The 26,477-nt window shown below is 34.5% G+C and overlaps 3 protein-coding genes across 8 annotated transcripts in view; all 3 read left to right on the top strand.

Moving 5' to 3' along the window:
* Positions 1 to 13,698, top strand: part of LOC111631638 (poly [ADP-ribose] polymerase 2-like) — an 87,704-nt gene extending 74,006 nt beyond the window's left edge. For 3 of the 5 annotated variants that reach the window (XM_023375938.1, XM_023375934.1, XM_023375937.1), the window contains exons 16-17: positions 3,315 to 3,439; positions 3,512 to 4,336. In XM_023375938.1, coding sequence (XP_023231706.1) covers positions 3,315 to 3,439; positions 3,512 to 3,659 — 273 coding nt within the window. In that variant the 3' untranslated portion in view covers positions 3,660 to 4,336. Of the gene's footprint in view, positions 1 to 3,314; positions 3,440 to 3,511; positions 4,337 to 4,411; positions 4,507 to 13,580 lie in introns of those variants that run through there. The other 2 variants (XM_023375935.1, XM_023375936.1) reach the window with 2 other exon arrangements.
* On the top strand, positions 13,577 to 16,470 carry LOC111631639. The gene is made up of 4 exons (XM_023375939.1): positions 13,577 to 13,703; positions 13,785 to 13,901; positions 14,334 to 14,548; positions 14,625 to 16,470. Exons 1-4 carry the CDS (start codon positions 13,689 to 13,691, stop codon positions 16,147 to 16,149), a joined length of 1,872 nt encoding a protein of 623 aa, XP_023231707.1. The 5' UTR covers positions 13,577 to 13,688; the 3' UTR covers positions 16,150 to 16,470.
* A 4,480-nt stretch (positions 16,471 to 20,950) lies between these two features.
* LOC111631631 (melatonin receptor type 1A-like) lies at positions 20,951 to 25,410 on the top strand. 2 transcript variants are annotated; one of them, XM_023375918.1, is made up of 4 exons: positions 20,951 to 21,031; positions 22,527 to 22,662; positions 22,739 to 22,829; positions 24,175 to 25,410. In XM_023375918.1, the coding sequence occupies exon 4, from the start codon at positions 24,187 to 24,189 to the stop codon at positions 25,261 to 25,263; it is 1,077 nt and encodes a 358-aa protein (XP_023231686.1). In that variant the 5' UTR covers positions 20,951 to 21,031; positions 22,527 to 22,662; positions 22,739 to 22,829; positions 24,175 to 24,186; the 3' UTR covers positions 25,264 to 25,410. The 2 variants fall into 2 exon arrangements, with proteins under 2 accessions (XP_023231686.1, XP_023231687.1); XM_023375919.1 differs by lacking the exon at positions 20,951 to 21,031 and adding an exon at positions 21,236 to 21,265.
* Positions 25,411 to 26,477: the final 1,067 nt, after the last annotated feature.

Raw genomic sequence — 26,477 nt, 5'->3', positions numbered from 1 at the left:
AAAATTCTGCATCACTCAGCCTACAGTCTGGGTTCCATCACTCTTCAATTACTACCCATTAGGCTTTTTGAAGGCCAGAGATTTACCCGGAATGCCAGAGCAAGAGGTTCCGACATCAACCAAAAGACTTCTATTCTGCAGACAGAATATTGTTTCTGAAACAAGGGGAGAAGTGTCATCGTGTGGAGGAGGTATCTAGAGAAAGAAACAAATTTGCACTATAAAATGCATATAGTTTCGTTGTCATTGCCAAAATTACAAACCACCCTTGTGTATCTTTCATATCAAGATGGTCAATTTATCCTTGATAGGATGTAACATTTTTGCACTCTTGGGTGTTCCTTGTTATTAATAGAATCTGTTAATTTTGTCACCATTTCTTAGCCGAAGTCTTTCCAGGAACTTCACTCTCTGAGTACTGGACAAAAATGTGTGACAATAAAACTTGCTTCTCTTGTGAGTATACTATTTTCTTCCTTGAATGACACTGAAAATGCCAGTTTATTGTAACAGCTACTGTTGAAGAGTCTGTTGATGTTTGTTAGTAATTCAAATTTTCCGGAACTTTAATAAACGGGTTTGCGTTTTATATGGGATGGCCCATAATTATTTAGTCACATGATAAGATCATCTGTAACTCTTAAGGTTTATTATTTTCTAGTTTTCAGAGTTAGGATACAATAGATATTAATAGGGACAGCTATTGATAAAAAATACTTGAAGAATTTGACAGTTGATGTATCAAGTGAACATTCGACAAATTTGAAGTAACATGCAGAATGGCCTACAGTACAGTAAGACTCCACTTAATGCTGATTCGATATAATGCGGTCTGCTCGAAGCCTTAAAAAACGCTCAAAATTTACCCTGATTTAAATCATGGCATATCATTGATTCGTACATAATACGATTATTTACAAACATGAACCAATCAGAAAAACGTGGCAAAAAGGTGTACTTTTTTTAAAATCTATGTTTGTTTGGTGCAGTTTTGGAAAAAATATAACATCATGGATGCCATAGGCAGTATCGGCTTGGCTTGGCAAGAATTAGCTGATAAGTGCGGAAGAAGTTATGGCTGAAGGTATCCGAGAATTCTCAACAAGATGAGCCTATTGCTCATCTTATTGAGCAATAGGCTCATCTTGTTATCGTTAGGTTGACCAAACTCAACTTAATCGATACAGCAGAATTAGATGTAGACGAGCAGGACATTGAGGAGTTACAGCAGGTTTCTGGTGAGAGTCTTATCAACGATGACCTTCGAGAACTGGCAGAACAAGGAATTCATGTAGAACTAGAAAACAGTTACTGAAAACAAAGAACTCAAAGAACTTGTTACAGATTTCCTTAGTAAAAGTTTGGTAACAATAACTGAAATCATTGATCAAATTGTAGCAAATGATCCAGATTTTGAAAGGAATGCAAAAGCAAAACTAGGTGTTTTGGATGCAATCTTCAGTTACTGACATTTGCTTAAGGAAAGAAACAAGCGACAAATGAAACTATAAGACTTTATCACAAAAATCAAGAATTTTACAAAAGTCAGGACCTTCCTCAAACTTTGTATTTTTTGTGTGCCTATGTTTATGTGTTATTTAACATATATTATTATACAAATTAATATAAAAATAACTTAAAATTAAAGTAAAATTTGTTTATTTTCGGTCACATGTTCCTCTATCCCTATTTACTCTATATTAAAATGACCTCTTTTAACGCTGTTTCGTTTAGCACTTTGTCGTCTAGGAACGCATCCCCCGCGTTAAGCGGGGTTTTACTGTATTTCATATATTATATTATTGTAATTGTACTTTACTTAGTTGTTATGGTGGGATATATTTTTTAATCAATAAAAACTTCCACGCTTTCAACAAAGTTTTAGTTTCTACAGTTGATGCACAACATATAGCCCAGTGCAGCATTTGTCTGCTGTGCATTCCAAATTCTATTCCTACAAGTACAAGTACCTGTATTTCATTTATTTACTTGTTTAATTTAAAATAGACTCAATGGAATTTTTTATTTTAATGGCAGGCAAATCAAATTGTGTACAGATAGCCCTCGGTTTACGCTGCAGTTCCGTTCTTACAAAAGCCGGTGCAAATTGAATCGGCGTAAAACGAACCCGTATTTACAGTGAGGTATAGGGTTAGGTTCTACATAAGTGAAAAAAAAGCTAATAATTTTGTTTATTAAGACAATATAATACAAAATACATATAAATTTTTAATTTTTAAAATGTATTTTATCATAAAATAAAGTAAAATGTTTTTATTTTAAAATTTTAGTTTCGAATTTCTTACATTTTTCGAAAAAAGTATCCATCTTTAATTGTTTACATTTTTGATTTTTTTCATTAAAAATTTCAGAATATGGTCGAATATAATGCACTTCGCTCCCAACATTGTCTAACTCACAAACTTCATTCGTCAAATTTTCCTTAGTTGAAAGGATACGTTAACCCGACGTAGAGCTACAGACAAGCGAAGACACTGATTGGTCGACCATTGGTCGCTGTAGTGCATATATAAGTTTGAGCGGGAAAATTCAAGGTGGCTAAGGAGAGATAAATATCGTCTGGCCAACGAGAAGTAGATTTGTCTCACTAACGATAATTTGTGATCGCCGGAAGTGCTATTGCGTTGTAAGGTGTTTTCCTGAATGAACTGATATGGGATACATTCATTGGCACTATGGATTCGAACGCCATTTATTGGACTATTAAGTTTAATATCTTGACTCGTGGGTACCTAAACATTTAGTATTTTAATATTAATTTAATGCAAATGTATACATACCAATAATATTAAACAGAAAAAATAAATATATTTAATAAAAATCTTTGTTTTAACGAATGTACAATGTTGCGGCTCAGTAAATACGTCAACACTGAAATGAAAATCAGTCTAGCATAGGGAAAATCGCGGAATTACACCTCAAAACGGCAAATTGTGCAGTGGCGTTATTGTGAACCAGCGTAAACCAAGGGCTACCTGTACTCGATTCTTTGTATTCCATTACTAAAATATTTGTTCCCGTCGGAGAAACTGTTTCCTGAGGTAGAAATATTTGAACACTTAAGCATTTTGTTTAGAGGTGCATTCTTTTTATCCTGTGAGTCAATTTTGTCAGCAGATGCAGCAAGAGCTCTTCTAGAAAAATAATCCTTTGCATCAAATGGTTTCTGCAGTTAAAATAAGTTTGGAACCTCTGTGCTAATTACATCATTTACTTTTGTTAAAACTGTTTGTTAAGACATTTACAAAATGCAAAGGATAAACTTCATTCTACTAACTTTTTTTTAATATTAGGTCTCCCTCGGAGAGCAGAATAAGTTAAAGAACTCAGACTACAATGCAAATAAATTGCCAAAGGGTAAACATAGTGTTATGGGACTGGGACGTACCATGCCTAATCCAGAAGAGGATATTATGCTGTAAGAATTAAGTTATTTTGAATGCAATTTTTATGAAATAATATAATTTAATTTTGAAATATATTTTTTTAGACCTGGCGACGTAAAGGTGACGTTAGGAAAACCTGTCCAAGCGAAAGACAGATCGTATTCTCTCTTGTACAACGAATACATCGTGTACGACGTCCATCAGATTAAGATGCGGTATCTAGTTCGGGCAAAGTTTAATTACGGAAAATGACAGGTATCCTACGTTTATAGAGAAAAATTACAAATTTGTTTTTTTATAATGTAAAAATTTAATGTAAATGACAAGCATAATGAGCTGTATATTATATAGTATACAACTTCAGAAAATAAATTGTTATACCTCATTTTGAAATATGGGGCAATGGTATTTACCCCATCAAAACTTGATAGCTTTGACCATATATAGAGAGGAGACATTCCATTATAAAAATGCATACCACGTTACTGTCTCATCCACGGTACATTGGAATAACGTGGTGGCGAGATTGCCGGGATGACAGGAGGATCGACCCATTGCTCCGGGAACCTGAATTTGCCTCGGGATTAAGAATCTCTGGAATTTTACCTAGACTGTCTGTCCAGGATACATCGGACCAATAACCAGTTTTCGATAAGATGTATTATGGGTGCAACTATGAATTATTTTATTTGTTTATGTAAAAATGAAATTTTAAATGTTTCCCCGACGGCCAGATAGTCACTGTATGGATGGACAGAATTGCATTGGCATGCACCCACTTGGATGGTAGCGACAGATTGAGTGGACGGGCAAGGTGTCTTGGTATAGATAATGCCTAAAACACCTTGTACCAAGCTGACTATATAATTTATGGCATCGTTGTCTATAATTCTTTGTAGTTTTGCATTGGAAATATTAAAATATTCTGACAGAAGTTTGAATTTGGACAAATAATTGTACCCCCTTAATAGAAATTTTTTTTTTCTTTCTTTCTTTTTGTACAGGAATGGTGTTCCAGGGTTTCAACATTCGGGCATCCAGGTTAACAACCCTGTTGGTATGGGTTGTTAACCCTGATTTTAGTCGTACAGGTAGAAATGTTGCCTCCTCGAGTATGCAAGGAGGATTTTTTTCATCTGCTCTAGGCTCACCTTAACCAGCAATAAATGTACATCATATTATAAATTTTACTGTTTTTAAATATGATCTAACAACAAATTTATATATAAATAACTCAGAAATTCTCTTCGCTTTTATGTCAAATTTAGTTTAAATGTTTTTAAAATACTCACCATTAGCACAAATACACAAGCAACATCTCACCAACTGATCTGCAAAATTTTTCATATTTTCCGTCATACTATTGTTTGTATTTCCTCCAATTTTTCATATTTTCCGTCATACTGTTGTTTGTATTTCCTCCAATGTTTGTAATTACAAATATGATTTTTCAAATATCCCCCACAAAAAATGAATATTTTTCAAGGTTACCAGATCTCAAGATATTCCAACATAGATTTATGATGTGGGTTGCACTGTCTCTGGACAATGTTGTAAAGCATGTTGTAAAGCACTATTTTATTTTTCCGACTTTCCAATGATTATCTACACGACTGTGTGCTGGAAATAGCCGTTACCTAACGGGTACTTTACACGGATTCGTGTTAATGTGCCAGGCCTGGACTTTTAGCGTGCACCAAAATTAAATAATGACAAAGTTTGTCAATAACAAAGCAAATATTTAATTAATTTCTAGTAATAAAGTATATACAAAATTTAGTAAAAATTAACAACAATTTATTCAATGAAAATCAATAAGAATCAACCTGACAAAACTCAAATCAATCTAGTTTCTAACTTAAATCTATTCCCCTTTGGAATTCGACAAAATTCAAAGACTTAACTTATATACAATAATTCTTATGAATTAAAGATCCTAATCGTCACCTCAATATACTAGGAACCTATTTCCTCAACTCTCAAGACTTTCTCTATTCGTCGATCCACAAATCGAATAACTTCAAAATTGCCTTGGAACTATTTGATCCTATCGGACACCTCTCTCGTTCACTGCTACGAAGCTCACCAAGCTCGTTGCTAACTGGAGTTCACCTCGTCCGTCTTCACTTGACGTTCGGTTTTTATACTGTGAGGTGAAATCACAATTCTGAATGCAATCACTCCCCTCATTTACATACTTATTTGCTAACAATAAACTTTTTCTATTTGTCTGGCAGCTTATTTTCCAACAATACTCGCTAACCTTTTACATTATTATTTTTGACAATTTTCGGAATGTTTTATTCTTTTAAGGTTTAGCGAATTTAAGTTGTGATTGTGGGGTTTTCTCCCCCCNCTAATTTATGTTAAAATATTAAGAAAGGCCAACGTTTTTACCCGTTTAATTCAAATATTAAGCTTCTTGCATTCGATTACACTCAGAGCATTAGGAGCAGTGTTTGTTATTGAATAAAATAAGAGTTAAATTTTCTAGAAATATTTATTTTTCTACAATTATTTCTAGAAATGTTGCCGTATAACTTTAGTATACCTTAACATAAATCGACGGTATTGATTTGCTGATTATTTTTAGTTACTTTGCGTGATTTGCTTAAAGTAACGCCTTACATTCCTACATTTCCTCATAAAATGTCATAAAATTTAAAAATAAAGTAACTTAATGACCAATATTTAAGGAATTGAGGTTATTTTATGTGTAGATCTTATTCAATTTCGGTTTGTTTTTCTACGGATTCGTAAGATGGAGTGTAACGGTGCTTTTTTGGTTCCGTCTTACGCCACGCAAAGCAAACAATAAAATGCGAATAAAATAGAATGACCAAGTACGGTCAACTGTTTGAATAGTAATATTCGGTAGCATAAGCTGGGAGGAACCTGGATCACTCCTTCCTTTTATAAATAAATTAAGGAAAAAGACCTGAATGTGATAAATACGCCTTGCACGTACGTGCACATGTGCACACACGTTCTAGACGTCAAAGAGACATCTGACAATACACGGTGGCCCTCGTTTTAAAACTTATCGAGTTTTAAAATTACCAAAAAAGATTTTCTATTTGCTCGAGGATGTCTTAAAAGACGATGGCCGAGCTTAAATTGGGCTTTGTTAAAAAAAAAAAACCTGCTTTATAAATATCGGCTGTCCTCCAGGCTTGGTATCTGGACATCTATTCTGGAATGTTATTATAAATGACTTACTGATTAAATTATCTGACCGTTTCTGTTTGATGGTTATAAAATCAGCTATATTGTTAAAAATAATTAATTATTGAAGACTTGCTATATTTTTTTAAAACCCAGATATTTTTTGTCTTTGCCCCATCGCGCGGATAATTGATGCAAAAGCTGGATGGGTGGCAACACTTGGAACGGACTGAGCGTCTTATTGGTTGAGATAGCTAAGTTGGATCGTGGTAGGGGTATAAATATGTGATGGTCGTATCTGCAGTTTGTTTTATCGTGAGAAGGTTGTAACCGGGAGTATACCTGTATATATGTTCAATATCTAAGAGCTCTCTATATATACAATATATAATATCTTTTTATCAACATTGTTTGTATATCCACAATGATATGGAGGTGAATGTAGGTTTGCACTTTCCGTTTCAGGCTTTCCTCCTATATAGGTTCTAGTTAGGTTACTGGCACTATTCAAATATAAGTGGTTGTTTATGTAAGTTGTTGACGGGAAAATCATTATATGTGAAGGAAATTTGAATTTTATATATATTTTTTCTATATAAACGAACCTAAATGTATTTAAAAATTTTATAATTGCATTTATTGATCCGGTAGTTAAGAGGAAAGTATCACAATGCAGTTGGTAAACATGGATTTTTTTTCCTATTAAGTTTAGCAACTGTAATCTTAATAGATGATAATAAATTATTATAATTATTAAATCACATTTTAATAATTATAAAAAGTTTCATTTTTAATAATTATTATTATTACGAGGGTAAATTTTAATGCTTATAATAATAATTTATAAAATATTTAAATTAAATAATGTCAAATGTTATGTTATTTTAATTTATCGATTGAAGATTATACCTCGTGTATATATATATATTATCCTTTCTGTCCAACACTATGAGAGGCTTTTAATTGTACCCATTATGGGTTTGGCCAGATGTCGGGGTGGGGCCCGGCGTATCCGGGACCGGGCGCAGTGCGAGATATGTCGACCCCATCTCTTGACATTCAAATTCAAATGTGGGAAATTTGATCAAAAAATCCTTCCTATTAAAGAAAAATAAAGTATATTTGAAATGTTTATGTTACTTACAGTTTTGAGAAATTAAAACTCTTAAGATACTGGTGATTTTTAAACCTTCTGAAGTAAACATATTTAATTATATAGGGGATTTGCTGACTTGTTTCCAATATAGATTATTCGTGACCGAAATTTCAGGATGATTCATCAATTTCTGGTGCAGCTTTTTTTCTACGACAGACAGACATTTTTGACAATTTTAAGTGTTTTATTTATATATATACAATAGATTAATGAAGGAAATTCATATCAGAAAACATGGACGTTCATTAATTTTCCCACTTTTACATTCTGTTTGTGTCAAGTGCAGAATTTGCAACGAATATATAAAGTTTGTACATTGTTAACACAGTACTGTAGTTAGTATTATTTCTTATAGTCGTAAAAAATAATTTGATAAATTAACAACATTCACTTTATAAATATGATCGAAATTATCATTGAACAAAAATATACAATGCTAATAATGTCCAGATGGCTATCTGAAAATTTCCATAAACTGGAACAATTCAACATCATCAGGAGTGGTCTTGTGTCCGATTAAAGGTATTTTGTATGTTAATTTTTGTAGGTGGATTTATCGTTGTCGCGTACAGATCTGCAACAGACCACCATCAAAAAAATTCTTGGAGTTTTGATTCTCCGTGTTGCTCGGAGTGGTAGGATGACAACTTAACTGTCTCGGCCATCTAAGTCAAATTTTCATAAGTAAGAACTTTTTTGTATTTGTTATATATATCCAAAGGATATTTTAGAAACTAAAACCTTTACTACCCAACATAAAATTTACACTGAAATAAATGCTTTGGACTCATAAATTAGCCATCATTGCATTCCAACCTAACACACACACACATACAAAAAAAAATTAATTGTAACATTAGTTAATTTAAAATCTTAGGATGCTTACAATGACAGGTTAAAGTAGCAACCTTCTAGTTACTTCTTTTAATATCTTTGCTTGCTACAAAAAGAAACGTCGAGTATATAACTTTCACTATTCTTATGGATATTACGACAATAAAGAAAAGTCGAGTACTATGTTTACTCGAATTTACAATCCAAATTTTAGTAAGTAGAAATCCGATGAAAGTCCATCGTCGAAAATGCCTGTAGTTCATAAACTATATAATTCTATTTCTGTTAGAAGTTACGATTATCCTTAATGTATCATAAAAATTCTAAATGTGAGTATAGGGTTTATGATGCAAATGACGATAATATTTTCTTCTGTAGCAGATATATCTTTTAATATATGAATACCGAGTGCGGAATAATTTTATAAAGCCTCGATTTCTTGACTTTTTAATCCACCTGATTTAAAATACATTTTTCAGTAAGTAAATAGAATAATTATATTACTTTTTTCTACATAATTTATATAGTTTTTCAGATAATTTATAATGTCCAAAAATCGTTACCAAAACAGTTATAAAAAAAATTTAACCTTATTTCTATTTTGAGCAAAGGCATTGCAGAGTTTCTTCCAAATTAACTGGAGTAACAAAAAACAAATTCTAAAATTACTAACCTTTCAAGTTTCTCTGATGCTTTTGACCTCCTTCAAGGTTTTCTTTGCAAGTTCTCGTGATAACCTTGAAAAAGGTTGAAAACATTGAAGAAAGAAAATTGGCAAGCTTTTTCCTACTGTTGTTGAAGTTCAGGGATCTTTTCACTATTTACAAGATTGTTTTCTATGATTAAGCTGCTGTCAGTTAGTTAATTATAATTTAACAAGATTCGTTGCCTTTTTTAAACAGTTCTGAATAATTATTTGGAATTTGATACTTCAAGAAGTCTGTACATAAAATAGTCTTAAACTTTTACCAATTTTTAAATTATAGACAAATAATAATCCTAGCTTTAATTCTTCATATCCTTGATTATAGAAATTTAATGAATCAATATTTTATAATACGTAAAGCATCGAGTGGTTACGGTCGCAGCCCCTACCACTCTGACGGCCCAGGATTAAAAAGGAATTTTTCGGGGTTGGTCTGTCCGGTGTGTTGGCCCTGTCCTTTGATACACAGCTGTTCTGAATCTGTAATGGGCCCTCTTAGTACCCGCAGGTACAGAAAGAGTTTTAAGGAATATGTAAAGCATCAGGTCAATAATTGTGAAAAAATTCTCTATTTATTACCTGTGAATTACTAAATACTGTATTTATTCCAATAAACAGCTGAAGGATGAAAAAATTTATAGACCATACTCTGTAATATAAGTGCACTGTCCATAGGCATTGATACATTGGGGCACATGATCCCTTTTATCTGAGTTGCCCTTTTCCTAATTACCAGGAGGGCCCCAAATTCTATCATTAACAAACAACAGACTTCTAGCCTATTCTGCAAATATAAAAGAAACTGGTGAATGATATTTGTCCATTGTCCCATGCAACTTTGTCATATGTTGACCAAAACCACATTCTTTGTTTTCGAGGCCAAGTTAGCTCAAAGTGCAACTTGCTGCACTTTGTGGGAGCGCTGAATTGATGTTGAATCGGAGAATTTGAAGCTTTTTGCATAATGTACGATACTCTATTTTGTAGCTTGTACTCTCTTTTTATATTCTGCATGTGCCTCTGTCACTGTCTAGTGGAGAAGATAAGGCTCATTGTAAACTTATAACTTGCACATTCTATTTGGCATTGTCACTCTTACTTTATTTTGAAATAAAGTGCAAGTGTATCGAGTATTGCATTTTTACTTGATTAATAATAAAATGAAAGCAGTTACTGGATTTATTCCGGTAATAATCTCCCTCGAATAACGGTTGCACCAATTCCCAAAGAAAAGAAATAATAGATGTCCTCTAATCATTAGCATTTTTTTTTTTTTTTAACTCAAACTTCTATTTAGACCTAATTACTATATACAATTCTTACCAGTATTATTTAATGATGGCTGTTATTCTTCACTTTAGCACCACTCTTGATTTAGTGCCAGATTTAGAGGTGACAAATGGTTTGATTTGATAAGATATGACTATGCAAGACATGAGCAATCTGCCAGGAGGGACCTTCTATGGGATACTGGCCTCTATTTAGGTGTTAATGTGAAGAAAACTGAAAACTCCACACAGCCAGCCTGTTGATCAAGTGCAAACCTGCAGCCAACTACCGGCATTCAGAGGTGCTATCTGCTTGGCTGCTGTCGGACAAGTGACAAACGGTGATAATATATTTAAATTTGACTTTCCACTTTAGTGAAAAGTTCTGGAATAATGATATACATAAACTTACTCATAAGTTTTGGGTTCAGTATTGCAATCTGAGGTTTATTCTTCTGTCAATATGTTTGATAAGTTTCTTTCTATATCACAATTGTCTGTTCAGTAGTCTGTAAGAATACCTTTTTTTCTTTTTTTTTTTGTAATTTTGATAGCTATATTTTAATAATAATCTCATATTATTTTAAAATACTGAAATATATTTTGAATATACATAAATTTTTTCAATTAATTAAATTTAAAAGATTTTTTTCGGCATAATTTTTGTAAGAAATCAATAAAGATATAAGTCATCATCTTTTACATTTATCTGGCATTGCTATATTTTCTTTTGTGTACAACTAGGTACAGTACAGTTAGAAACAATTGAATGTGCAAAATTTAAAGACCCAAAGATGGATATTGAACACATCTGAAAATGTTAGTCGGTAATTTAATTAATACAGAGAATGCATAGTGAAGTCCTTATACATCCACATAACCGACAGCTACAGTTACAAACACGATGTAAAGTTACGTGCTTGGAGCAATACCTCTTGCATCTCTCAAGGACTTTACTGTGTATTCTGTATTGTGCTATATTTTGTTAAAGGTATAAAAAAGGATTTTTTTAAAGAGTTTAAAATATATTAGCTAATCTTATCTGATGCCATTGTATAGTAAATTTCTTTTTGTTATTTCTTTAATTGCTTATTTACGAAAATAGATATTTCACATGCAATATCTTTCAGATTTGACATCGACTGCATTGATATCAATGAATATGCTGATTATTTTTTGCAACTGTCAAAGAACAGACATTTGTAAGGGTTTATTTACCTTGCAGAAAATTTAATCATATGGTAACAATATTTTTATCTCCATTCGATGGAATTTGCATTAAGCGGAAGCTATGAAAATTCCTGAATGTGTGTACAAAGAAGTCACATGGATCCATCCAAGTAGTTTTTTCATATACATATTTAGGAGAGATGGAGGGGACATGTGCCTCTACTTAACCAAAAATTTAAGATATATACAGAAAGAAAATTTACAAATAAGTAATCACTATTTATCTTATTACATTTATCTAAAAAAATAATTTTCTGCACAGACCTAATGCTATTTGTTTGGCCGATACCCAGAAAGTTCGGACAGAGGAAAAAATCGGCGAGTCAAATCCGATTGTATAGAGCGGTGGTTCTCGACATTTCCGAGGCCACGGAACACCATTCGTATACTTTGTTTTGCAGAGTATTAGCATTAATATATTCAAAAATCAAGAAGCAATTCAATGTTTATGTTACTATAAAATAATAAAGCAATAAACTAATAAAATTGATTGTATTGAATAAAGTAAAAAAAAGTGGAATTGTCTACAAATAAAGTAATATGTTGGAGTATGTTAGAATAAATTTGCAATTATTTTTCTTTTCGTAGAACATGGGTTTTCCACAGAACACGAGTCAAGAATCATTTGGAAGTGCCAGGTAGCATAACTTTTAATTTTTCTACACGATAAGTAGAAGCTTCAGATTTCAGTCCATTCTGAGACAGTTTATTTTCTTTTAATTCGAAAATTAATTATGATATAATTCTGATTATCCAAATTGATTTGTGGCAATTCAGATAAGTGGATTAACATGTAAAGAATGACATTACAGGGTAATGGCACAGTATTGTTTGTGTACTGTATTTATTTATTCGTCAATGTATCAGTAGCATACTAGTAATCATGCAATTGCACAATGTAAGAGAATTGCAGTGTGACATTGGTGAGAGAGAGAGATGGGTAAGTGGCGATTCGGATAATAATCCTCATTTGGATGATAGGAGTTTTACTATAATAATTAATATTTGTACAAGACGGTGACTTAACCGACCACCTTTATGACAAATTACATAGTTTGATTCAATTATTAGCGTACTGATAGTCCAAAAATCCTGCTTATAGATATTTAAGTACACAATATATAAATATAAAAACATTTTACGTCACATTGAGAAAGCATCAATAGTAAATACATGTTGAGAATGCCTTAATTACAGAGACATATAGGAATAAGCAGCAGACAAACATGATTAAGAATTTAAGTATGGGTTGTTTGTGAATCTTCCCCAACTGGGGCCAATGGCGTAGCGAACATAACTGGTGCCCCCTCCAGAAACACATGTAGTTTGTCTTGGAGACGATTTGGGTGCCCCTCTGCGAGTGGTGCCCGGTGCATGATATATCCCCTTGCACCCCCCTTGCTACGCCACTGACTGGGGCTCTGGAGTATTTTAAGCATAGTATCGCCACTGACCCAAGATACATTTCATATCCTGTTAAATTCATATAGTCTATACCATTGATGGTCAGTTGATCGAGCAGTTAAGGTGGTAGCCTACCACTCTGTGAGACCTGGGATCAAATCCAGATGGATAAAAAAATTTTCCAATAGGTTTTTGGAGAGTCTGGATACGTTGTGCGCAGTCCCTCACCATCCAGTTACCCCATTGTGGACTCTGCAGAACCTATAAAAGGCTTGTTAAAAAGGCTGTCTTAGCGCCCACAGAGCAGAAAGAGTTAAAAAAAAAAAGAGTTATAAATGTTAATATGACGTTACTGCATTCTTATATTTTTTATCTGTTGTCATTTAATTTTATAATAAATTTTATTACAGCAGACTTCATCTTACACTTCAACAGTTTAATGAAAGAACATATCACTATTTAGAAATTTACAAATGCTTAAGATTGAGGAATAAAGGTTTAAATTACAATTGCAGGAAATGCATCCTCAGAATGTAAGTTTATTTTAAGATTTGCAGATGGGTAATTTTTGCCAAATGTAATAATTAATTATTATCATTATTATTATTATTTAGGTGAATCAATCTTTCAAATCGACGACAGAAAATTCCATTTTTCACTGTTCTGTTTCCGGCTGCATGTATGCCGACGGTATGGAAAGATATTTCACGTCAAAAAAACTATTGAAACAGGTAAATATTGATAACATAATAAATAAGAGAAAGTATATCGAAGTGTATTTCACATGGAGAAACTGATTTGAAATGCAGTTATTATAATAAACAAATATTATTATTTAAAATATCACAGGTGTGTTGCCCAGTAAAGCAGCTTTACTGGGCAACACACACAGAAAGCAGGATTCACAAAAACAATTTTGTGAATCCTGCTTCTTGTATGTGTTCTAATTAGTCTAGCCATGAGATTTGGATCAATTATCATTAAGATTCATTATTGTCAAGGTGGATCAAGATGGCAGTGTTCTAGACATAGGTCAAACAAAATACTATATATATTAAAAAAAGGATATAATTCAATATGATAAATGATAAAAATAATTACAAAAATTATAGTGACTACTCAATTCTTTCAGTACTTTTGTATTTTTATTTTTCTTTATGTAGCATTTCACTAAAGTCCATGCAGAAAAGAAGTATTTATGCTCAAAATGCCAGAAAGGGTTTGGGGCAGATTGGATGAGGAAACGTCATGAAGCAACTTGCGGAACGGATTGGTGTTGCTCCTGCGGAAATCAGTATGCATCTTGGGAATCGTTAATAACTCACACTAGACGTACACAGCACGTTATGCCTCCCCACTTCCGTCACCGGCAGAAAAAGTATGATCAGGTTATAAAATCACTCTTACAATTTATTCTATCCTTCAATGTAATTTTGATATTGTAATCTTTCTAGATTTAAAAATACACCCCCTAAACAAGTTTTCTCACCTTTGGTAATTATCATCCAGCAACCGCCCATACAGATTGTTCCTTCCGTGTTTTCCAGTTCGCAAACTCCCATTAAGCATCGAAAAATCTTACCGAAATGTCTGTCCTCTGCACCAAAACAATTCGAAAATACAAATTCTGTTAATTCTTCTGAAAGGACGCAGTCGAATGATTTGTGTAACATTGGAACCCAAACTGATCCATTGTTTTACGATATTGGCACTTGGACTTCAGTTTGCGGAACTGTATTTCCCGAAAAAATTTCCGTCTCTAACACTTACATGCCTTCAGAAAGAAATAATCAGGTTTCAATATCCGCATCTCTGTTTTCCGAGAATATGTCTACTGAGAGATCAACCGATCAAAGTATTGGTAAGATTCAAAATAAAATGGCTGTCGAAACTCAGACTTCGGGAGACGACTTGAAGGAGCAGAATATCCAAAGGGAAAGCAGAGGTTCTCAGTGTTCCGGAAGAGCTCTGATTCAGCGATCTGATATTCAGATTGAAAGCACTCATACACAGACAAATGAGAGCACAGTTGTGAAAATGAAGAAAGCATCACTGAAAAGGATTCATGGAAATAATAAAAATAAGAAAAGAAGTGAGAATAAAACAGGAGAAATGAAAAATAATTACTGGTCCAGTTTAAATACAGTCCTGGAAGATGCGTCTGTAGACAAAATCAGCTGGCAAGCATATTTGTCTCGATGTTCTTCAAGCACTCAGACAAGTCCCAGAATTAAAGAGAAAACAGTCTGCGATTCGGAAACTCTAACAGATCAGCTATCCTCATCGTTTTGGTCAGAACCGGAAAATAATTTTGCCTCAACACAATCTCAAGAAATATATAGTTATACATCAAAAATTCCCGAAACTAAATCAAGCGACGACGTTTCGACAAATGAAGAAATATCTCTTAATATCTTGTCTTCTTTTGTCGAACCATTTAATCAGCAATCTCTTTCCTTTCCCTTAGAAGAAATTTCCACAAATTCGGTACGTCAGGCCATCTCCGATAATTCCCAGCAGCTGTTTAATATAGAAACACAAACCGAATTCAACAAAAGGTTGTTAGACGATGTTGTACAGCAATCTGTACAGACTGATTTCTACCCTCTTCTCTCTCATACACAGACACAAACGTCCGAAGTAGACGAGTTCTATTCTAACGTCCTGGCCAATATGGAAACTCAAACCTCTGAAGAATTTCTGTTTTCCGATTTAGAATTTTCGGATATTGAAACACAGACTCCCTGGAACTACCTGTCTTGCTTAGAAGACGATTCCGAATCTCTGTCATTAAATCTCGACACGGGCACCGACCCGTTCGAATTTTTGAAGGACGGCCAGAATAGAATTTCGCCGACTTCCGCCATTCTGAGCGACATGGAAACGCAAACAAATTATCAGCTCAACACTATCGAGCTGACTGATTCTTACGCGCAGACGCTGGATCTTAATTTTTCTGAAGATCTGTTTCGTTCCTGATGACACGAGTCAGAACTTTTTTAAATAATTCCGTAGACGTTACGAGTACATACCATATTTATTTATTAGAAATTTATTGGTAATTTCTTTATCTTGTATAATTTGTGTACTTATTGTAAAATAATATTTCTAACATTTTTTATTACTTTGTAATAGTTTATATACATTTGTAAATTTGTTAAGATTTAACTTTTTTTAGTTTAGTTAATATTCTGTTTCTATAATTTTTCTTGGCGTAATTCATTCTGAAATTTGAATTGTGTCAAGATAATTTTGGAAAAGAATAACTGCCACCCGCTTTTTACATTTTCAATGAATTGTTAACATTTTTTTAACTTTGTTTGAATAATAAAAATTAACTTAAAACTACCTACGAACTGATGATTTCTTCTTTCACTGTTTAATTTTTCATAATTTAATTACTGTTAGTATATACAGAGTATACACAAATTATTGGATGATTTTTTAAGACCATATTTTCACCAATACCGAACAGAAATTCATGATATTACCACCATTTAAAAGATAAATATTTGGATGATAATGATAATCAAGGAAGTGACTATAGTATCTAGCTTTAACTGTTTGTTACTGTACTACACAATGAGACAAGAAGACCTGTTAAGTCATATGCAATGATCATTAACACTTTTATATTACCCAATTCTTGCTTCAGTTTTTTGGGGTGTGGGGTTGATAGACAGCGCAACTCATTCAGTTGGTATTTAGCTGTGGTTTCTGGGTGTAGATCCAAGAATCAGACGACTTCTGTGTTTTGTCAATTGCAAAAATCCAACAAAGGAGAGATTCTCCTTCATACTTGTAATGCAAAAAATTTCAGCAATTTCCATTTGTTACCATTTTTGCATATCATTCAAGGTGTGAGGCACCTATCTGTCAGCAATTTTGTGCATTCCTTGCTTTGTCAAGATGTGGTAAACTGGAAGATGTGGTGCCTACATTGGCACTCATTTCTTGGTGATCATTCTCCAATAATCTCAAAACAACTTCCACACATTTGTGTGCTGCAATGAATGGCTGTTACCATGCATAATCTCGATATTCTGTTGCCCATAGTAAAAGGCTTCAACTCATCAGACTCTTTTATTGTCTATCTTCTGGGCCATTCTGACAACTTTTTCTAGAACGATGTTAAAGAGGAGATAGCATCTCCGTGTTTTGCTCTGAAATCTGTCCGACCTTGTGGCCCCGGTTTTTACTGTATACCACACCTCATTCATGCAAATTTCTGCAATTCTGGAGAGTTTGTCTGATATCTCAAGCTCCTTCATGGCCTTCCACACTGATTGCCTGTGAATGCTGTCATACGCGTTTTTAAAATCAATGAACAACAGGTGTGTGTCGACATTGTATTCCCAGTTCTTCTCAAGAACCTGTCTTAATGCAAAGATTTGATCGATTGTGGCTCTATTTTTTTCAGAAACCAGTTTGATATTCACCCACAATTCCCTTCATGTATGGAGTCAAGCTCCTCATAACTAGAGATGACAGGATCTTGTATGTCACCTGGAGTAGGGAGATCCCCCTGTAGTTTTTTACACTCCATTTTATTTCCTTTCTTATGGATGGGGATTATGCCTGCTTCCTTCCATTCCATTGGCATTCTTTCCTGTCTTTTGATCTGCAGAATCAGATTATAGATTGTCTTTGCAAGCTGCTGTCCACCATATTCGATGAGCTCGGGTTTGATATTGTCAGTCTTTGCAGCTTTGTGATTATGTAGATTTTGTATGACGACCTGAACTTCACTCTGAGTATGTTCTTTAACTTCTGGTTGAACAGTGTGTTTTGGGAGGGATGGGGTCTGGACACTTCAGAAGATCCTGGAAGTATTCTTTCCATCTTTTGGAAACTTCCTGTTCGTTGGCTAACAGCCTCCCACATGCCTCTTTGATGACCAGGGGTTTTGGTCGATATGTGTTGTATAGAGTCTTAATGTCTCTGAAGAAATCTCTCACTTTCCACTTCTTATGATTATTCTCTGATTCTTCAAAGCAGAGAATAATCTTATGTTTTTGTTTTTAGAGCCTACAGGCTCTAAAAACAAAAATATAACAATTGCAAGGAAAGTTATGCAATTCGTTGTTGGATTTTTTTAAACTTGTATGCCTGATTTTTGGTCATCCTGTATGTAAAAAAGTTTTCAGTAAGATTCCACGAATGATTTCTCTCAAATATAATTTAGATTTTTTGAAATTATGCCTTAAAAAATCATCATCAGCCAAGTTCATTTGGCATTCATTGTCCAGTGCCAAATTAATTAGTTACAAACCCCTTTCTGACTAATGACGTTATGCTTGTGGTACACAAAGGACTCCCAAGGCCTGAAACGAAATTCATTTAAAATCCACTATAAATGTTTATCATCATTTTTTTTTATTATTGTTGGCAGGTTTATTACACAGGGCAAACTTGGCAAACAATTTCCACAATACGGTTTTTATACACAAGAAATGAAACATTACCCTGCTAGACACTTCAGACAGTACAACAGAGGCATTCTCTGTCCCAAAGGTTGCAGCAGCAAATAACCCCATCAGCTGTTGTTATCTGATAAAGAATTTTTGCTCGTAACAGATGGCGCAATGAAATATATTGTCTCTTGGAACAAAACACTGCCCCTTGCTGGGTATGTCCTTGGGTCCTACCTTAAACACATCATACCTCTGGTACTGCTCTGGAAAACTCAGGAGGTTGAAAAACTCCAGAAATTTTTCATGGATGGTCCATTCCTCACCACCTGGCTTCCATTGTGAGCCTGACAAATCCACAACCATCTTAGTGCCCTTAGGGCAGAGAAATTTCAATATAAGGAAAGAATTAACATTTAGTAATGTTGATCCTTTACAATAATTCTAACTAGGAAGGAATTAGTTTTTGGGACCTCCTTAGTATCTAATGAAAGTAGAGCTTTTGGTCCTTCAATTTATCAAGTACAAAATGTCTGTAGCTAGATTATCGCGTCATCTGATACGAACTTTGACATCACAATCTATAATCTAGCACTCATTCATTATCCTATTGAAGTTACGTGTAGTAGTTGCATCGAATCGACATCATTTCTATACACGTGTTCGGTAAACGAACTAGATGCACCAGTGCACGTACGGATCATTTAGTAAAAGAACTGTTTTCGGTAAGCGGCATTCAGAAAAAACCAGTTGCTTTTGGTGCCAACACTAAGCACAGTGTGTTCAGACTCAGTGCAACAATATGGCTGCTTCCACGTGTGACCAATTTAGTTTTGCAGAATACGAATTTACTTTTGGATGAAGAATTATCTCAAACACTTACATAATACAACTTTTTGTAATAGTAGCGAGACCTCGAGTTGCTTCTCCGACATTTTGGAAGCATGCACCAATCGCTCAGCAATTCCGCTCTATTAAGTCATTTCATGTACTAGTATTATGCCCAAGTTAATTTACTGTAACGTAAAAAAAACACCCCTCGAGTCTATATTTCATAAAAATAAGTCAGTAAAATAAATCAATAAATCGCTTAACTGTTTGCGTACTAAAAGTAAAACGTATGGTAATTGGCTAACTTCCGATTCTCGATATTAGAGAGGTTGCGGCCGACGTTTTAAACGCAAAAACGCGTACGTCGGACGTTCAGCGCCGCCTTCCTGTAAGCCTAGAAGTTTGGCAATGGCATTTAGAACGTCGAGCATGATTCTACTGACGTTCCAAACGCCATTGTCAAACTTCTAGGCTTACAGGAAGGCGGCACTAAACGTCCGACGTACACGTTTTTGCGTTTAAAACGTCGGCCGCAACCTCTCTATTTTGTTGCGAATGCGATCGTTAAGTGTTTGTTGTAGTACTTTACCATATTCTTGAGTATATTTAACTCTAGAATATATTGTGTTTAATTACTAGAGTAAAGATATTGCTAACCTCGCTTGCTTTCACCCATTTCGATCTCTGTTATTAGGCACTTGGAAATTCGTGAATGCATTCATTTTGGGGACCGTTCGAATTACAAAATGGCACACAATGGTGCACAGTTGCGAGTTAAATCCAGCGTTCACTTAAATAAACAATTACTTTCTGCGTATATTATCTTTTCATTCTTATATCGAAAATGCAGCACTTTGAATTGCCGCTACCTGCCACACACGTGGTTGTTGTTTATCTACTGCAACGCGACTCGCGGGCGATGTCTCCCGGGAGGATTTTCTATGGAAACTGGCCCCCCATTTAGGAAAACTCCACGTGACCAAGCCCGTTGACGATGCGCGAACCCACGACCTTCAATTGTTTGCATCCTCTCGGCCATTGATGGCCTCATCACTTGGCACATTTTAGAACGCATTTTTAACGCACTCACGAGCCAGGCCCACGATGGGGGCCGAAAAATTCCTGAACTTTTACGTTATATTAAAAACACTAAATTGAAAGAATTTCTATTGTAGAGCCGATGAAATGAAAGTAATAACGTAACAACGAGGTGCCGTCACGTTCTGTAAGGTTGTAATTTTCGTGTTACGCTACGATTTATTTTCAGGTAGTTTCGATTTTTTTACCAATTACATCTCGATCTGTTACGTTCTAACCTGCAACGAAGGACATTTTGTTTGTTCTTCGTAAGCCATTGACGTATTTCCGTACATTGATGTGTGTTATCAACGAGACACGAATGTGGATCGAGTCGGTGACATGTTTTTTTTTTTTTTTTTAAGAAATATATCTTCTAGGTGTTAATTTCTTAAATACAAGAGGGTGCATCACGTGTCTTAACGATCTCCCCGATCATGCGTAATGAACGTAAATAAACTGAAAAATCGATAAGTAGTAAGCAGTCATGGAAACGACCCCCCCTCAAGCAAGTGGGAGGTGTTTATGCAACTAAAGAAACGGTAAGTACACACTTTAATACACTACATTCATTGTTCTCCACGATTTGAACGCCGCATAACACCATTTTTTAAATTTGTTAAATTAGTATATGGAAAAAAGTCCTCATTTGCTCATAGTCTGTAGCACGTGTGAAACCTTAATTATTCTTGTTGAAGGATGGGTTTATCGTTTGGGATTCACAAAACAATCGAGAACAATTGGCACTACACGGAAAAAGTGATTCGTTAACATAAGTAACATATTAAATTTCATTATTTTAATATTAAAATATGGTAATTTATGTTGCAAAACTGTAAGAATGGACAATGACCTTGAGGAAAAGCAAGAGAAAACCTGTTTGCCCTCAAGGGCATCGTCCATTGTTCCCGAATCAAGATCTTCTGTTGCTCTAAGGGCTACGGGAATTTGATTCTCCTGTTTGCTATTTCAATTTGCAGTCGGTTTTAAACAATTTTTCATTAAAATCATATGAGATGATCATGGATTTTTTATTTTTGCATTGGATCCTTCACGTTGCGTGCATGTAATTATGTAATTTCTATCATGGACGAGGTGTAAACTATCAGTCGCTGTTCTGGTCATTTCAAATTTTCCAGTGGATTGATCGGGATACGCCGTCATCAACCCCCACTGAACTCGTAATGGACGCGAAAGAGGCCCTCTTAGGGCCTTCGGAGTGGATGGAATTTCGAAACAATGGCATGTTTTTTTTCCCTTGTCTTCTACTTTCTAAATCTTTAACGAAAAGTAAATTTTCGTGCTTTTAGAGTATACAGGGAGTTTCAAAAGTCCGTTAACCGAGATGTAATGGCGAAAACAGGTCTGCGATTCGCTTTATTGAAAGTTAACTAACTTTTGGGGCCAACTTATTGTTCATTTTGGCAGTGATGCAGACGTTTTCGTGGAAATAGTCCGAATTTGGCAAATTGTTTGATTGTAACCTTCAAAGTGAATTCGATAATTATAAATTGTATATTTAACAGCAAAAGGATGAGAGATTTATACTGATAAATCAAGTAAAACCTTACGAAAAACAGCGATATAACGAGGGAAAAAAACACACACACACACACACACACACACATATATACGCAAAATCAATAGATTATATAAATGGAAAATTGTATTGAAAACGTCAAAAAATCAATTCTTAGAAACAGATCTTTGAATTCTAAACGACTTAGACACTCCAAATATTCGACATAAAAAATTACGCATTGAAATTCCTATTTGAATCAAAGAAATGGTAGCATCATGGGCCTACCCCAAAACCTCGTTGTAGCGCCCGTCTCGATTTATTTACATGCAAAAGTATGGTGATAAATCGAAGTTTTCATGTAAAATAAGGTTATCTAGCATTTTCTTTGCCATACCTTACTAAATAGTGGCACAGTTCCTTCGGAATACCATTTTAAGAGTTGGATTTTGCATGAATCCGTATTACCAGGATTTTATTTATTTTGTACACAACATAATGATGTATTTTTTTTACAGGATTACACGATCTTTCTTACGGATTGTTACTTAAAATCTCAAATATTCCATCAATTGGAATTGCAGTTTGTTAGGATTTTACTGGGAGATTCAAGAACTAAATTCTAGAAATATGAAAATATGAAAGAACTGTTTGGTGAGTTAACTTATATTTTGTTAATATAAAAATTCTTTGGTGTAAGAAGTAATTCTCGATTATTCTTTTGCAACAGGGCGTGAGTTTTATTACAAGGAAACAAGATCTTGTTTCAGCAGCTGCTATTGTTACAGATGTAATTATCGGACACTTGCATCCTTCCTAAGGTATGATTTTGTAAATTACCATATTTTTTCCTTTTTTTTTTTTTTTTTTAAATTCTTTTGGCTTTGTGGGCACTGAAAGGGCTTTATTCTTGCAAGTCCATTATGGTTTGGCCGGGCCCACGATGAGTGGGGCTGGGCGGTGAGGGACGGATGGACTATATTCGAAACAACCCACTTAGATTTGATCCCGGGTCCCCGGAGCGATAGGCTGCCACCTTTAACTGCTCGGCCATCCGGCCTCCAAAACAAATTACTATTATAAATTGTACAAGTATAGAATAAATTCGTGGCATCGACGGTGCTCTGATGTTTTAATTGAAAGTGCTTTCGACCTGCTTAACGAGCCGTTATCGGATTTGTTAAGTGGGCCGACAATGTCATCACTACGTATCGCAATGTAGAATTACTCATTTGCTAATAATGAACATTAAAAATGTTTTATGAATGAATTTCATATTTGCAAGAGCAATATGAAGTTACCATGATCATCATGGAGTTATTTTCTATATGACAACTCCATTTGTAGCAATTCGCACCTTAAAATCAATATCTAAAGATGACAAAAACATCATCGATGCCAGAATGGGTGTGGTTGGTACTGTACAATTACCTGTGTCTGAGATCTGGAGAGCCCATAAAAGATCATTTCTATGATACGCAATAGAGGGTCTAGCTGAATCACGATTGGTCTTTCTCTTGGAATCCTGCATAGAATAAAATGTATTAAATTGAAATTTTCTCCGAAGAGTGTGTTCCATAAATCTAGAATTGTAGGAGTTATGTTGATCTTCATTTATTCTTTTATGGGTAAATTATATTGCCAAGTAAGAAGAAACAAATTCTAGTTATTTTGATGGGGTGATCTGAGTCGGCATGAAGCTGCCATAGTTTAATGGGTTGCACCCAGATTGACAAGTGTAACTAATGGAAAGTCGGATGTAGCCCTTTAAACTCTTCGGCAACTTCACACCGACTGTGGGCTCCACCATCAAAATAACTCAAATTTGTTCCTTCTTACTTGGTGCAGTGCTTTACCTGTAAAGAATAAACAAAGATCAACATAACTCCTATGGTTCCAGACATATGGGATACCATGTACATATTCTTGTAGGAGTTTACTTGTTTATTACTTAAGAGGGGAGGACAAACAATGCCATGAGTCAATTGTGTTTGTCATACATTACAAGAAACACTTAAATCTTGAACACTTACTATGGATACAAGAACATTTGAACACCCTGCCAATTTTTGGTCACCCCATATAATATTTTGTTTAATACAAATTTTTAATAATTAATAATTTGATGATTAATTTATTCTGGTCCTTTTTTCCCATCCATTTTAGCATTTCCTTTTAATGAATTCAGACCTCATAAACATCAGCGGAATATGGGCCATGACCAATGTCACTCTGGAGACAAACGGAAACCAATCGGACGACGCAGTCGTACGTCTGGCAGTCTATGCAATTCTGGCCATTATAGGAACCATGCTAAACGTACTTCAAATCAGCGCATTGATCGTTCAATACGACTTACACCACTCCAGAAACACTCTGATTGCCAACAATGCCATCTCTCACATGATCATAACTTTGGTAGTGTATTCGAGAATTTGTATTGATATATTATCCCGTAACAGTGATAAAATCCACATTTGTCATTGGTCCTGGTACGGCAGTTTGCTGACATTTCTCACGGTTACCTTTAATTATTTAGCAATTGCCCTCGAAAGTTTCGTTTACACCCATAAATTTTCCTATCATACCAAACAATTATTCTCTGGTAAAAAGTATATAATAATCAATATTGTTTCCATTTGGTTAATATCTTTAAACTCCATAACTTTTATAATCATTAAAAACAAGTTAGACATATGTAAACAAAGCTATTATAACAACAGTCTGTACCTGTTAATTCTGTCTCCTATCATCTTAACTCTAATTCTCTTCATAAAATCCCTTCATTCATTAAAGGTGCAAAATGATCATCTACCCAGCAACGATAACGAACTGACAAAGAAAAGATTTCAGTATAAATTACTGAAAAGTAACAGCATTGCATTTCTGTTATTTTTAATTCAGTGGTTGCCTTTGATATTCACTATCCTTCTGTCCGAGCCTAATGGCGTTTGGTACTCTGCCGTCGAGAACCTGTTGATTCTGGCACAGAGCCACAGTTGCTTCTGGAGCCTGTGTTATGTGTTCAGCAATCACGCCTTCCATCAAGCGTTTGCACGAAACATTAGATATTTTTGTTTCAAATCACATGTAGAATGCTCAAAAACGCTCCAGGAGAAACCTTATGGTTCTGTTAGAGTCCACATAGGAATGGAAACCAGAGTCGGCGAACGGAATCAGAAATTCGATAACGTTCTGTCGGCCATGTTGCCGAACGAGATGCCGCAAGCAAAATCCGAACTGGATTTCTTGTAATATTTTGATTACCCATGCATGTTAAGGTGACTTTAACTGTCTTTTGGTCTTGCTGGAACAAAGATGGCCTTATATGCTCATTGTGGGTTTGACTTGGCCCACAACTGGTGACTGGATAGTGAGAGATGCATTCCAATATATCTTGGCCAACTGACCAAAATCTTTATTTAAAAATAAATAGAAAGAAAGATTAAAGACACCATTATATATATATCATAAACTATACAAACTAGGAACACACTACAATACTCTTACTAACCTAACCAATCAATGATGCTAGTATGTATCATACACACTACCATTTGCCTTACACCACTAGTTTACACCACTTACCATTTGCCTTATATTGTTTCATGGTCAGAGCGTACACTGAATGTATCCCAAAACAGCAGTTCTCAAAGTTCACGTGGTCTGTGGATTGATAACTAAGTCATAGACATACCTCAAGCCATCTATGCCTCCGTCCACTTGCATCCTGTAAATATCACCTTAGATAATGGGATTGTGCCAAAACATTTTGTTTATCCAGTAATCTAATGTGATAGCTATGATGTGCGAAAATGTTCTGCATTTTGAAAAAATGACTATATAAGTCCGCAAACTACCCGGCACATTCTCGCAGACCATGGACCACATTCTGCGGACTACCACCCTAAAACATCAGCCTTAACAATTTAGAATTTACATACAATCAAACTTAAATTTAGCACTATTGCTTGTTTGCCTCTAAAATTGGCACTACGTTGAAGAACTCGGAGTAACAAGATCTACACACGAGTTTATCACCAAGTCACGCCACTTCGTGCTTTCTATATTGTTTGCAATGCAAAGTTGTAAATTTGAGTAATTCATGGATGTGTTTGATATCCAATCAGTCTACTTAATATTTACGGGAAAGGTCTGTTTGTGCATATTTATTGGCAATTAAATAGCACCATCCTCAAAGAGCATCCTCCTTGAGAGCAGTTCTGTATCATTGTTTAACTATAAATATACATTAATAAAGACTACACATAGGAGTGCTATGGACAATCTCATAATTGTGAATGTTTTATAATTTTCTCAAATAAATATGCAAAAAGTAAAGTATATCTATAGAAACATATAGTGATGAAAATTACCTTTTTGGCTCAAATAATATATTTATTTAATGACAACCTTAAAATACAGACCTTTTGTAAAGAAAAAAGTCTGTTCGTTTAATTACTTCTTTG

This window comes from Centruroides sculpturatus, unplaced genomic scaffold, assembly GCF_000671375.1.
Source record: "Centruroides sculpturatus isolate CEXI.00-Female unplaced genomic scaffold, Cexi_2.0 scaffold719, whole genome shotgun sequence".
In the NCBI taxonomy this organism is placed as follows: Eukaryota; Metazoa; Arthropoda; class Arachnida; order Scorpiones; family Buthidae; genus Centruroides; species Centruroides sculpturatus.
This window is presented reverse-complemented; position numbering and strand designations above follow the sequence as displayed.

Excerpts from the sequence above, each read along its gene's own strand:
- LOC111631639 (XM_023375939.1), top strand. Across the intron at positions 13,902-14,333 it reads CAAAAAAACTATTGAAACAG|CATTTCACTAAAGTCCATGC; the intron begins GTAAATATTGAT and ends TTCTTTATGTAG. Across the intron at positions 14,549-14,624 it reads TTCCGTCACCGGCAGAAAAA|ATTTAAAAATACACCCCCTA; the intron begins GTATGATCAGGT and ends TAATCTTTCTAG.
- LOC111631631 (XM_023375918.1), top strand. The coding sequence starts at position 24,187 with ATGAATTCAGACCTCATAAACATCAGCGGAATATGGGCCATGACCAAT.